The sequence below is a fragment of the Dendronephthya gigantea genome, unplaced genomic scaffold, assembly GCF_004324835.1.
Source record: "Dendronephthya gigantea isolate DGI-Jeju-01 unplaced genomic scaffold, DenGig_1.0 000022F, whole genome shotgun sequence".
Lineage (NCBI taxonomy): Eukaryota > Metazoa > Cnidaria > Anthozoa > Malacalcyonacea > Nephtheidae > Dendronephthya > Dendronephthya gigantea.
Genome location: NW_021163032.1, coordinates 2170031 through 2185250, shown reverse-complemented (window position 1 = coordinate 2185250; position 15220 = coordinate 2170031). Strand labels below are relative to the sequence as shown.

The 15220-nt window shown below is 37.7% G+C and overlaps 1 protein-coding gene across 1 annotated transcript; it reads right to left on the bottom strand.

Moving 5' to 3' along the window:
- Positions 1-4300: 4300 nt before the first annotated feature.
- Positions 4301-8689, bottom strand: LOC114522402 (lactadherin-like). The gene is made up of 5 exons (XM_028543073.1): positions 8648-8689; positions 7252-7571; positions 6616-6757; positions 5807-6096; positions 4301-4333 (listed from the first exon to the last, which is right to left on the bottom strand). Exons 1-5 carry the CDS (start codon positions 8676-8678, stop codon positions 4301-4303), a joined length of 816 nt encoding a protein of 271 aa, XP_028398874.1. The 5' UTR covers positions 8679-8689.
- Between the last annotated feature and the right edge of the window lie 6531 nt (positions 8690-15220).

Sequence of the window (15220 nt, the reverse complement as noted above, 5' to 3'; positions counted from 1 at the left end):
ATTAAACACGAGACATGTGCGCCCTACTCACCCCAAGAAATTGAGACGGCTGAAAGGGCTTGGTAAAGTTTATTTAATATGGCAAGGTGTTTATTACTCGAAGCAAAGCTTCCAAAGACCTTATGGACATATGCCAGCCTCGTCCCCGGCGCGGCGGGGGAACACGCGTGGGTCAGTGGGGAAGCTCTCGCGGGGGAACACGCGTAGGTCAGTGAGTTAGCGAGCGCGGGCGGAGCGCCTGGCAGAAAATGCGTTCAAGATGGCGGCCAAACAAAGAAATGAGCAAATATTTCTTAAGTTTTTTCTTATCCACTAAAAATTTGTTTACAATACCTCTGAGAATTGTTCTTTGGACACTTTCAACGATTTCATCCATTTGTGAGTGATTTTACGTCATATTGTGGTAATAAAAAGGCACAGATGTAACAAAATACACTTCTCTTCGATTTCTGTAGAATGGCTTGCGTTTTCTGCCAGGCTCCATTTCGTGTTAAAACTGCGCACGACATTCCCCACGCGCACGATGCGCACGTAACGACGCGCACGTAATGGAGCCTGGGGACGAGGCTCTGACAGGATTAAGAGCTGATCTTAACAAGATGCATGTGTTTGGCTCAGTTTGTTCTCAGAAGAAGAGGGACAGGCTGATGGTTTAGAAGTGGGAACATGAAGATACCCCACTCGACTCCGAAATAAACCAGCATATTTAAGTGAATATGTAGTAGAAAGCATGATAGATGATACGTCTAAGCTTGCAGTGGATTACTGTTACAGTTGGAATGATTTGCCAATTTCGTATTCAGAGGCTGTAAGATCAACAGATTCAGTCCAATGCAAAAAGGCCATTGACGAAGAGTTTGTTCTCTAGTAAATAATGATGCATTTACACTTACTGAGTTACCTCCTATTAATGCTGAGATAGTAGGTGGCAAATGGGTGCACACAATCAAAAAAGGCATAAACAATGAGGAGACGTTTAAGGCTAGGTACCTAGCTAAGGGTCTCTTACAAACCCCGGGTGTTGATTATCATGAGACGTTCGCACCGACTGCCCGGATGAGCTCATTCCGTGTATTAATTCAACGCGCAGTACATGATCTCGGCTTATCTAAATGCGCCTACTGACTGCGACATATATGTCGAGCTGACTCGAGCAACCAAAGCGTTATGAAAAGATGGATAAGAACGGAGAAAAGCTTGTTTGCAAATTAAATAAGTCGCCTTAAACAGAATGGTAGAAATTTGAATGAAACATTACATGACCACCTGGCCAGAGACTGGTTTTGCAGACCCTTGTGCATGAAGTTTGTTGATGGGAATAGAATGACTTAATATATGGGTGCATGGATGACTTAATATATTCCGCAAGTAACTCAACTTTATTGAAAAGCGTAAAAGATGGTTTGTGTAAGCAATTCAAAATGAAAGATTTAGGCGTTTTACACTGGTTCTTAGGGACTGAATTTAAATGTTCCGATCACGTAATAGAAATGAATCACAAATGTTGAAAAAGTCCTGACAAAATTTAACATGACAAAATTTAACATGAGAAATGAGTGGGCATGGAGTCACCTGACTTAGAGAATCCTAATTTGAATAAGCAGATAGTTGGGAGTCTATATTAAGTGTCTCCGTACATGACCAGACCAACGGTTGCCTCCAGAGTTGCCTCACTTAATGCAACTAAGCATGTCTTAAGATATCTAAAAGGAACAACTCATTTAAGTTTAAAGTTCAGAAGGAGTGAGGACTGCTTAGAATTGATAGGATACAGTGATTCAGATTGGGGAGGAAACGTTAGCGATAGAAAGAGCTTATCCGGATACGGCTTTCTGCTGTCAGAGGGTGGACCCCTGGTATCCTGGAAGAGTAAAAAGCAGCAGACAGTAGCACTTGCGACTTGTGAGACAGAATACATAGCTTTAGCCGAGGCTGTAAATGAAGGTAAATTTCTAAAGCATTTGTACAACGATATTGGCATACTCCAAAATAACAACTGCACAATGATTAATGCGGATAACCAAGTCGCGATCAAATTAGCGAAGAATCCAGTTTTTCACGTGAGATCCAAGCACATAGAAATAAGGTACCATTTCATCAGGCATGACTGAATGCAGCGCAGCACAGTGAGCTAAAGGTATGTACGTTGTGGAGGTTCTACCGTTTTCGATATTTTCGTAGAGATCGGCCGAGTTATATTTCTTTTTAAACTATTACGCTAAGCGACATGCAAAATGGCACTCGTCAAGAGCTCCCAACATAAAAACTTTTGTTTACCTTCTATACTGGTAAAAGTTGTAATTGATTATTTTCAAAGCGTAACAAAACGCAGCAAATCAGTGCGAAAAAGAAACGTCGCCCCTCCTGGCCTAGATTGGATTGATAAGTCTCCTATGATTAAAAAGAGCAGCAGCATGTCGCTTTGAACTGCGTGAAAAGAATGCTCTTACACAATAACGCCCGCCAGGGCAAATTCGTCAAAAAGGCGATTCGTCAACGTCCGCTCCGCCCGCTTTGTTTTTCAGGCCCGTCACGGTCGCATGAGCAGATTTTCAAAAGCCGCTTCGTCCGCGCGGGTGGAGCGAACGATAGTGGAGAATCGCCTTTAGGAACAGTATTGCGTGCGATTCTGACCGTGTCGAGATCAAGATTCAATTGTTGCATTGTCAGATCGACCAACAAGATTCATCAGCAGAAGCCTGTCACTGAACTGATTAGTATGCGCTCTTCCGCTAGGTATTGTCACCAATTTTTTTGGTCATGAAATAACTTGTTAGGCCGAGAATTTCTCGTGTATTTTTTTAAAAAACATAGAAGAAAATCTTTAATTTTGCTGCAAATATTTGCAAACTTCTGCATGCAGTGTTTTTGAATATACCTCTTGGACAACCATAAAGTTCCACTCTCAAGGAGATGTTATTGTTCCATGTCTTTGGGTGTATGCGGATATAACGAGCTGTTATAGTTGGTGATAAAACATTTGTGACAACAGAATTTTCGTCCGCATTTCCATCGAACACCTGAAAGGAAATGTTCAATGGTTGCTGTATTTTGACTATTTCATAATTTAATTGGGATCCTCTGTAATCAATTTTAATTATTGGTTTAAATTTAGGGCGTCATTAATCATTCCCGTCCGGTCTGATTAATTTAGGACTTAAAAGTCCTACTTTTTTAATGTCTAATGGCTCCGCGAATGCGCGAGCAAAAAACACAAAAATTATAGCTTGAGGAAAGTACTATAACCCCATCGTTTCTGTTATTATCCGGAAATTAATAAATATTTCTGTTAACCTGACACTGCCGTGCAGCTGTCAAAATCATATCAAATTACAAAGTGATGACAACCGGAAATATAACTCGCCTTTGGAATTTCGTTATTTTCTTCGTTATTTTTCATCCTTTCGTATTTTAACCGTTATATATAAACTAGAAATGCTTTAGTTATCTTTTCTGATAGTTTTTAAGACAGGATGGGCAGAAAAACTCGAAAAATATCGATTTTTCTGATTTGTTATTGTTTGTAGCGAGACGCGTTGCTGAGCGCAACGCACATGCGGTTGTCGCGTGAGGTGAAAGGTGTCAAAAACTCAACGATGCCTACCCCCTAGGGGTAAAATATATTAAATAAGCCCGGAAATCGATTTCTGGGGTAAAATTGTCCCTAGAAGTCATATATTCGGCCTTTTTGGAGCGAAATTTTTCCCATTATGGTGATAATTATATGCAAATTTTCGGGTTTTCCGTTTGTAAACACGTTTGTTGGAAATACCACTACAAATCGCCAAAACGACTGTATTTCAAGCAAAATAGATGGAAATATTGATCACAATGTAAGCTACAAACATTTGGAGGTTTTTAGGCGAGATTTCTGGAAGGCTTTGCGTATTTTCGCTTCTCTAAAATTCAATTTAAAAAGTACAAGATCGGCAATTAATAGCTTCTCTTTTTTCCTCTGCTTACGGAGCAATTCGGGGGAACTGTGCCCTTTGCTACCATATAAGATGAAACATGAGAAGTTGAAAAAATTAAAGATTCTATGACTGTAAGCCACGAGATAGGGCATGTATTTAAATAATGAAATGGAAACGTTGCGACTATAATGTTTAATCACAAGCAGTACCTGCTCATTATATTAGTAAACATTGATATATGAAAAGGCCTAATAGGAAAACAAATACTGCTCCACTTTCTTCGCTATCAGTGCCATGAATTAAGCAAACATTGACAAACTGTTCAGGTACTGTTTCTGGTCGAGGCCACAAAGAAATACCAGCAGGACATTTCAAAACTACACTACTTATACGACGCACGCAGATAATTTCGATTTTATCTGCAAATTAATATTTTATCAAATCAACTAGAAATTGTATTATCTTAAAGCTAAAACATTTATCTATTTGTATAAGTTTAGTTCATTTCAAAAGCTTTCCTATAAGCCAAGATATCCATTGTGCCTCGTGGCTCCCCTCACACACCTGCCTTTCGTTGACAACATGTGCATTTTTCGAACGGGAATACTTGTTGCGCCCTAGGCTCACCAATTAGAATCAACTAATTCTGAAATCTTGAACCAACATACCGGCTGGGAGCCGACAAGTAATGTCATATTTTAAAAGACTGTAACCAAAGATTCCACCGCAGACTGTGTCTATTTTCACGCTTCGCGACATCGTGTAACCCCTCAGACCAAATCCTTAACTTCAAGTATTATCCTGCAATTATTTATAATTCCGCAAATCATCCCAGTTTTATTAGTTGAATAATGCTATGAATCATCATTATAATCATTAGGCTTTTTATTTCCTTTGCACCGTCCTTATAAGAGGATGAGAGTTAGGAAAAGGATGAGGTAAAAGTAATTTTGAACAAAGGCTGCGGAAATAGCAGTCTTTGTGTCATTATGTTAGGACTGAATTTTATCAGATTGTGAAAATACACTAAGTGTTACAATAAGGACACTGGCTGCGGTAGATCATGTTTTATAGTCGGACAAAAATTTTAGTTATCTGAGAAACTGAAAAACCTCTGCTATATAATAGGTAAATGATGATAGCGCAATATATTATAGCTAAATGCAGTTGACCGCACAATCTAGCTGGGTAATAGCTGTGCAAGATAAAATAATCCTGCACGAAAAATTTAACTGGCTTCGCGCGTGAGATTTTAAAAAGGTTTTGAACAGAGTTATCACAAAGAGCAATTACTAAATGCTTCCCCGTGTGGGATTGGTTGATCGAGATGATGGCATATTGCTCGACTTTAAAAAGGGGTAAGAAATCTCACCCACGGCTCATCTCGCAAAGTCCCTCGTGCGTGGATCAGCTTGCGCGGGAAACTGTCGGTAAAATGGGGCATAATATAATTAATTATAATTTGCTCTCTTTTTTCTGCTTTTGTTTTGCTTTCTTCTTTCTCTGAATATTGAATTTCTTAAATATTTCATCAACACAGTGTAAGTCCTTAACGTATATTTTCACTTATATAGATGACTTTTATATCCATGCAGACCCCTGTTTTTAAATAGTTTCTCGCGTTTTACAAATCTCGGCTACGGGTCATCCATAAAACCCAACTTTTCAAACCCTCCTTCATTCTTCTGGTACTTTTTACGGATACGATCCATTCAACATTAAAGTTTCTCCCAACTGTAGGATATATTCATGAAATTCTTGACCCAGTGATTCCAAAGTAATTTAGAAGGTCGACCTTCCGTGGCAATTGTGTGTCAGAAAGAAGCCATTGGCTCTGACTGTTTGCACAATAATAATATAATGATAGAAATATTATCTCTTTAGCCGCTTACCTTCTGAGTTGCATTGATTTTGTATGAAGTAAGGTTTACTTCATCCATACCGTAAGAGATCGAATAAGTCTTCACCCAATAACCAGTGCCAGAACCTTTAGTGGCAATCGCTGTAATAAGTTCTTTCTGGCCAAAATCAATTCGGAGCCATTGGCTCTGATCATTTTCTGTGGGACACCAACCACTCCTGTATAATCTCCCTTCTGATGCAGAAAATCCACTTTTTTCAGTTGATGATGTCAGCTTTTTATCGCTCACTCCAAGTGGAACTTCACTTCTGTTGCAAGAGCCTTGTTGCCAGAAATGCAAAAAGTAAGTACGCGTGTAAGTGAATTACTTTTTTAATTGCGCACATTCACCATTGTCCCAGCCAAGTAAAATAATACTAACCAGGTAAGTGCCAGATTGAAGAAGCACAATGAATAATTTAAACTAATTAAATTATCGTAATCTAAAAAATTAGAATTAGGATGATAGGAATATTTGTCATGAATTATTGTAAGAACTTAAACATTCCTAATTCACCAAACACATATTTCTACTACATCACATATATGCTTTGCTGCATTATTAGACACAAAAAATAGGCGTGGTAAAGATCTTTGCTCAGTGTTTCACTGGCTCGCGTCTGCGACAAGCATATTTGCTCGGTGTTAACATATTTAAATTCTAGCAATATTTGATCTTGGAAGATAATAATTTTCGCTCCGTTGACACTTCCATATAGTCCATGCAACGCTAAACCTTGGCGTCAATTATAGGATGTACGGTAAGGTAAACGAGAAGTGGATACGTTGAGTATTGTTTACCTGTGTAGCAACCGAAAACTTCGATCCTCAGAGATATGTTGTGAAACCAAGACACTGGATGTATGCGGATATAACGCGCGGTTATTGCTGGAGATAATACATTTGTAACGACAGACATCTGGTCTTCATTGCCATTAAATACCTATCATATGTAAAAGATTGAAGTAGTTATATAGACACATTCGGGTCGAAAATGCAAACCATTTCCATGCACACTTCAAAATTCAATACAATACAATACAAAATTTGCAAATATTGCGACGTCTATTTTCCGCTTTTTTCAACATTGAGGAAAGTTAGTTAAGAAAATTCGCAATTTCATAAATGATTGATAATGAATATTTTCTGGAAAACATTGTGCATGCCCGTTATTTTAAATCGTTCTGAATCTATGCAGAACAACCAAAGAGAAGGTTGTTTTCAGTAAACATAGAAACTGGCTTTAAAGCTCTTTTACACTCGTCGCAAAATCAACTCGCAAACTCGCTGCGAGTGTTTCTATCTAATTAAAATAAACTGCAATGCAAGCATTGATTAGACGAAGTTACACGAAGCGAGCTTGCGAATTTCTGCGATGAGGGAGTGAGAGCTGTTTGCCGTTGTTAGTAGATAAATTACTCTTTGCTAATACGTTACCTTGTTAACTCCGTCGTTTGTGTAATTCTTGTAATTAACTCCGTCCAAACTGTATGACACGAAGTAAGACTTCACCCAGTCATCGGAGTTCCCAGCACCCTGAGTGGCAATTCCCGTAGCGATTTCCTCTCCACCAAGATCAACCTGAATCCATTGCTTGTCGTCATTTGTCAGCGCTCTCCAGGAGTTTTCGCCTTTCAATCGCCCATTTTTTTCGGAGTACATCGTCCTATTTTGGTAAACACTTGAAGATCTCAACTGAGAATGGTGAATCTTGCCATTTTGTAATCCAAATGCAACCTCCCATGACTTGCAATGACCTAATATTTGACACAAAATAAGATGAATGCGTGTAGCATGATTCATGACCTCAAGTTTGCTATTGAATGACTTTAGTAATAATAAAGTCGGACTACTAGGCATGGATAACATTCGTATTTAATTTAATAATAGCTCTAAATATGGATTTCTATACGCATTGGCCATGCTTTGCTGCAAGCTTAGAGGCTTTGCATGGCAAATTTGTGGTGAAATGCATGCAGTTGGCTTTTTGATATATTTTGCATTTCCTTACTACATGCTTTCCTGCATGGTTTTAATTTTTTTTCTGATGACGTCACCATTATTTTAAAACACTGTTATATGAGCTACGTTTTCATTAAAAATAAGTCAAAATTGGTGTTGTCGGTCGAAAATTAGGCAAAGTCAGTTTTCACTTCCGGAAAACCGCTGAACAATCATTTTGGGAGGAAATGAAAAATGGAGAACACGATGTGCCCCGCTCCTACACCAATGATCGAACACGATGTCCCCCCACTCCTACCCCAATGATCGGCTGCAAAGCAACGAAACTTTTAACATGCAATTAATGAAATTATTTTACTTAAATAAGATTCAGTACACACTTTTTATAGCCGTTCGAAATTTTTTATTTGTTTAAAACCAACATCATCTTGTTGAACGGCGAAATAACAGCGATATTATTAAAATAGGACCAGAATCTACATGTATTAAATATGATCTTACCCCAATTCAATCTAAACTTAATCGAACAGCATGAAAAAAATGGTTTATTTGTTCCTCTTGGAGGAATTGCGGTATCATGCGAGCGAAATCGAATCGCGCGTCGGAAAATTAGCCAAAGTTGTGCACCACAACTCTTGGGAGATAAGACTGGGACGTAGATAAATACGGTCACATACACCTTTCAAATACAGTATATTTCGCGCCATTACCGACTTGCGACGGCGAAAAATAATAAAAAAAAACAAAAACAAAACAAAAACCCGGGCGAATTTTCAACTCCGTCGCTGGCGCCGGAGTAATAAGATATATTAGTATAGACTTTTGGGCGCAGCATTTTTGCAAATTTAATACCGACGTTATGAAATCATACCTGTATAACAACCATAAAGTTCGAATCTCATGCCTGCGTATCCGTACGATGTCTTTGGGTGTATGCGAATATAACGCGCTGTCACAGCCGGTGATAAACGATTTCTCACAATGGAATACTTGTCATAATTTCCACTGAATTCCTAAAATATCAACTCAGTGATGTTCTTGAAAAAAGACTCATGCATAGTAAATACATCAAGTGTGGAATTCTATAGGAAACCATTTTATCAGGAAAAGATCAGTCTTCATAACCTTAAAGGGATATGGCAATTAAAATTATTTCTGTTTTGTTCAAAACAAAATTTGCATTTCTTATAGAGACTTTTTACAAAATTTGTTTATCTTCCTTACTTCGCAAGATATTAGCGATCAAAAACATCGACCATCGAGATATATTCGCCATCTTGCTTTATAATGAAATCTAATTACGTGACGTCAAAGCAGGGTTGACGCTTAAAAATAGCAATTACATGTTTACGCTTTACTTTAGAACTCTTACAATTCAAGCGTTATAATTAGAGATACGTGTGATTCTAATACCATGGAACTATCACTTCACCGGATCGTTAATTTGAAGTTACAAAACGAATTTTCACCCAGCTTATGACGTCATGCATATTAGAGCAAAAAAATGCATATCCAAAATGGCGGATGGAAGATAATTTATTCGAAAATATCTTGAGAAGTAATAAAGTTAACAAAAATCCGTAAACGAATTTTGTAAACAATCATGATGAAAATAGGCAAAGATAATTTTTATTGCCGTATCCCTTTACTGTTCATATATCTTATGATACATGCCAAGCCTGAAGCGTATATAAGCATATTCCTCCCTTTTGTTTGATAAAAGCATACAAGAAAGGAATATCTATACCCATCTGCGTAGAATTTTATATAATCCAGCAGACTTGCAATCCAAGCACGATACATGGATTGCATGTAAACACGAACATTACAATTTCAGCAAAGCCGGACTGTTTTTAGCTATTTTTCAATGTATCTGCATGATTTTCCCAATGCCGGTGCGTTTTTCGTCAGATAGGCTACAATTTTTTGTGTACGTACTTTAAGATGAGGAGAACATGGGACAATACATTTACAGCCACAAATTTAACAAGATTTAAAACAGTGTACGCAAGCAACAAAACCATGACCTTTGGGCGTCGCTAACAACACAAGATTTGGAGAATATAGGGTGTTTACGATTCACGACGTGGCCAGCTCGACGACGTGCTTGTAAAACAAAAAAACTCCACACCCGAGTTGGTTTTAATTCTTGTTTGCGTCACTGGTTGGGCTCGGCTAAGTGGAATTTGCAAATATCTGCATCATATACGTTTGCATTAACCCATCGAAGACAAAAACTTACCCTAATTATTCTGTTTATTTTATGAAAATCAAAAATTTTTCCATCTGAACTATACGAGACGGTAAACGTCTTCACCCATCGCGATCCCGATCCTTGAGTTGCAATCTCTGTGATAGTTTCATTTCTGCTAAGATCGACTTCAATCCATGAATCTGAATCATTTTGTTTCGCACGCCAGGAACCAGGGCCATTCAATCGAGCCTTTCGTGCAGGAAATTTCTCACTATATTCAGCTGATGCCGTTATCTGGGAATCAGAAATCTTCATGTTTTCCATTCCTAGTGCGGCCTCTTTGCATTGTCCTGAAAGTATCACAAATGTTTTGTTTAAATCATGGGAGCTTACTTTTCAATCACCTTTGCCTTCCTGACAGGCTCGTTATCACACAGGAAGTTTCTCAGTATGAGGTGCCGTTACCGCCAAAATTCAGACACGTTATTTTATAAAATGCAGGGTCGAATTTATAAAATGCAGGGTCGAATTTATAAAATGCAGGGTCGAATTTATAAAATGCAGGGTCGAATTTATAAAATGCAGGGTCGAATTTATAAAATGGAGGGTCGAATTTATAAAATGCAGGGTCGAATTTATAAAATGCAGGGTCGAATTTATAAAATGCAGGGTCGAATTTATAAAATGCAGGGTCGAATTTATAAAATGGAGGGTCGAATTTATAAAATGGAGGGTCGAATTTATAAAATGCAGGGTCGAATTTATAAAATTGAGGGTCGAATTTATAAAATGCAGGGTCGAATTTATAAAATGCAGGGTCGAATTTATAAAATGCAGGGTCGAATTTATAAAATGCAGACCGGGGAGCAGGGGGATGGGGAAGTAGGGGGAGGGGGAACCGGTGAACGGTGAAAAACCGGCGAACGGTGAAACCGGTGAACGAGTCAGCGGGGGAACCGGGGAATGGGGGAACCAAAAAATGGAACAGAGGGATGAGGGGAACCGGGAAACAAGGGAAAAGGGTAACGGTACAACTATGGACTCATTCTGTCTCATTGAGCATCTAAACTAATAGTAACAGTCTTAGCCTAAAAGGAACAACTGCTATAGTATATATTATCCACATTCTACGCGAGTATACAGTACATTAATGCTCTCTGCATCTAGGATGCTAATTAAACATATATTTATTGTTATTAATGCCAACCTGGAAAGTGTTAATTGTTAATTGTTATTGTGAAACTCAGGCACTCTTGTATTACATTTTACAAAAGTGAAAAATCATAATATATATGCCTTTCAGTAAAAATTAAAACTATAAATAGACAAATGGTATTGTTGTGTACTAGTGTGTTCATTTAGTTGGCATGCAAATTTTCATTTCAATAGTGATATCTATTCAAAATATAATGACAAATGCAACAGCTAGAACATATGTTATATGGGAATAACATTGCTCAAGAAACTGTTATGTGTATAAAATTTTCATGTTTGCATTTGCTTTCAACAAAATCAATAAATGAACCCACTGACCCTTAACTAAGGACCGTCATTCTTTATTATCGGGTTGGGGGCTGAAGAGAAAAGGGTAGGACTAGGGTAACGGAAAATGAATTGTTATTAACAATATAAATCCTTTCATTATTAAAATCTGAAACCAAGCATGAACTAGCTATACAATCCTAAATTATTATCCATCAAGTGACTGACATCAGCAATTTATAGTCATACAAAGCTTAAAATCTTATAAAATCTTGGCATTATTAATGAGTCTCATTCCTTGGTAGGAAGTCTCAGGCCTATGCACAGGCCTATTACATAATACACATATATTACATAATACACATGGGGAGCAGGCGAACTGGGGAATGGGGGAATAGGGAACAGGGTAGCAGAGGAATAGGCAAACTGGGGAGCAGATATCACTATTGAAATGAAAATTTGCATGCCAACTAAATGAACACACTAGTACACAACAATACCATTAGTCTATTTAAAGTTTTAATTTTTACTGAAAGCTGAAAGGCATGTATATTATGATTTTTCACTTTTGTAAAATGTAATACAAGAGTGCCTGAGTTTCACAATAACAATTAACAATTAACACTTTCCAGGTTGGCATTAATAACAATAAATATATGTTTAATTAGCATCCTAGATGCAGAGAGCATTAATGTACTGTATACTCGCCTAGAATGTGGATAATATATACTATAGCAGTTGTTCCTTTTAGGCTAAGACTGTTACTATTAATTTAGATGCTCAATGAGTCCATAGTTCTACCGTTACCCTTTTCCCTTGTTCCCCATTTCCGGGTTCCCCCAATCCTTCTGTTCCCCCATTCTTTGGTTCCCCCATTCCCCGGTTCCCCCATTCCCCAGTTCCCCCGCTGACTCGTTCACCGGTTTCACCGTTCACCGGTTTTTCACCGTTCACCGGTTTTTCACCGTTCGTCGGTTCCCCTCCCCCCACTTCCCACCCCCCTGTTCCCCGATCCCTGTTCCCCCATTCCCACATCCCCCCATTCCCTATTTTAAAGATAGCCGATAATAGCCCTCGGTTTTAACCTGCATTTTATTAATTCGACCCTGCATTTTAAAAATTCGACCCTGCATTTTAAGAAAATTCGACCCTGCATTTTAAAAAAATTCGAACCTGCATTTTAGGAAAATTCGACCCTGCATTTTATAAATTCGACCCTGCATTTTATAAATTCGACCCTGCATTTTATAAATTCGACCCTGCATTTTATAAATTCGACCCTGCATTTTATAAAATAACGTGTCTGAATTTTGGCGGTAACGGCACCTCATATCTCAGAAGGGTGGATAATCCTTTTCAAACGACTTGTTTAATTTATTTTATTGATTAATTATAATATCGCAATAATCGCACAGTTATTGACTTAGCTTTCTGCCTTTTAATGGTACATGCAGTCGTGTGGACATTGCTACAGTAATGCTGCTGCGCGGTATTAAATCACCGTTACATGCTTAATCGCTTATGGTTAATTTTATTTGGCAAAATCAACAAAAAAATGCTTTTTAAACAAAAAAAAATTGTTTAGGAAATAATCTGAGGTAACCAATTTTACATTATTTGCTGTTTTAAGAGATGATGAATTTTTTCAGTAATTATTTACTATTTTTTACTGATGCCCAACACGTTTAGCATTAGCTCTTGTTTTCAACTTTGGCCTTCAATCTATTAATAGTGCAATACTTTATATCTTCCCAGCATCAAATTATAAAATTTGAATTCGATGAAGCGATTTATGGTAGTTATGCATGTTATTTTCCGTATATTGTGTTGTTAGATTTCACGAACTCTTTTTATTATCCTTGCGTCACATTATTTCTTGTAGCAATTTAGATCCAGCAGATAACAACTAAGCTCATGTTAATAACAGGTAAAAAATATTAAGAGTCAAAATTCTTCTGGAAAGCATGCACCTAGACGAATATTTTAACGCTTGTTGAATTGTTCTTCTAAAAACTTTTAACCCATCCAGACTCCAGCTACGGTGATACTGTATATATTATTATTTGGATAGCAGAATCCTTGTTGTTATTCTTGGTTTTGATGTTGCTCTAAAAAAGTGGGTATAGGGCTCCTCACCCCAGTTTTGCACAAATAGGGTTGCGATAAACTCGTCTGTTAGTAAACATCGCTTTAAGAGTAATTATATGCATGATTATATGTACACTTCTGAAATTGACCAAATGGCTATCTCTGAATGGATGCGCTTCAAATGCCGCGTGCTTGTCGTCGGTACTTGGGTGATTCAGCTCCCATTTAGCAGTGGCACTGCCTGATCGTTAATTGAGAGGAAGAATACCGCATTGAGAGGGCAGGTTTACATACCGTATGAACAAATACTTTCACAAGAAATGAATATTGATCAATAATAACAAAATTTCTACGTCGCACTCAGAGTGTGAGTGTGCATGAGTCCCCTTTTTGGATCCATGCAGGTGTTATGATTTATTGGGGGCTATAGTCTATATTTTTTAGTATATAAGTATATTTAGTATTTTACTATATTATAAAAGAAATAGAAAACATTTTTTCCTGTGTTTCTATACAGTTATAGAAACACTTGTGGGAGTTTGGGAGAACTCAAAATAACGTGGAAAAACTCGCCCTATACGGGCTCGTTTTCCCACTGATTATTTCTCGTTCTCCCAAGCTCCCACGCGTGTTTCTATAACTGTATAGAAACACGGAAAATGTTTTCTATTTCTTAATTTGATACTTCCAGTATGATACTAGAAATACATGCATGCATGCATGCATGCAGAAACCCTTCGCTATTTCAAACAAAAACAGATTATAATTATCATATAATTATCAACTTGTATAATTGTAGTTTTAATTGTGTTTATCGATAGAATGATTGTTATCTAAAGTATTTGCACGACTATGGGTTTAGCATTGTCCCATCACAATACCCGAATTCTAAGCCCCGGGTGGATTTGGTGCCCAGCACGGCTCTTTGTTCACTATGTCATTCGCACGTAACAAAATAATAAAAAAATACTTTCAGTTATGTTACCTGAGATCTAATACACTTTAACAACACTGGATGATCATCGGCAATGTTAATCTTACCTGATGTCGCTGGATTCTCTTCTGTTGTCACACTTAGTGTAGATGGTGCTATAAAGATATTCACTCTTTCAAACTCTTTCAGTATATATTATATCTGAGAACTCACAACAAATCAAGACTTAAATTAAAATGGCCTAAATCATAATCACTCTCTGTCGTCTCTACAAATCAGCTTCCGAAAGTCTTTGTTAATATTCATTTACGAAACCATATGAACAACTCTACATATGTCGTACCTCCTGTAGGGGGCTGTGTCTCGTGCGCCTTTGGACTGGTTTGAACGCGATCTGTTAGCCTCTAAAAGACGAAGAATACATGAATCTAACTAAGGGTGCTCCTTAAACTCCTTTGTCGTGGTGGCCATCTTCTTTTTTTCATTTTCAGTTTAAGATACGTCACTTGATAGGCTAAAAAAGGGCTAAGACTTTGTTAGCATAACGTCACCTGTAAGCAACGTTATAAATAGACCAACTGAGACACAAAAGACGCAGTTAGTTGTGGGAGAAAGGGTTGTGAGGGAGAAGTGCCCAAAATAAATTGTAAATAAGGTCAAAGTTACCCCTTAGACTCGTTACAGCTTTATGCATGTAGTTTATAGCACGATTAATTATGTAGTCCTGGCCAAGGACTCTGATGTTT

Bases quoted from the DNA above. Each gene is read 5' to 3' on its own strand.
- LOC114522402 (XM_028543073.1), bottom strand. From the start codon at position 8,678: ATGAGATTCGAACTTTATGGTTGTTATACAG. The intron at 7,572-8,647 runs GTATGATTTCAT...GTCAAATATTAG, and splicing joins ACTTTATGGTTGTTATACAG to GTCATTGCAAGTCATGGGAG. The intron at 6,097-6,615 runs GTAAACAATACT...TCTGGCAACAAG, and splicing joins AGTTTTCGGTTGCTACACAG to GCTCTTGCAACAGAAGTGAA.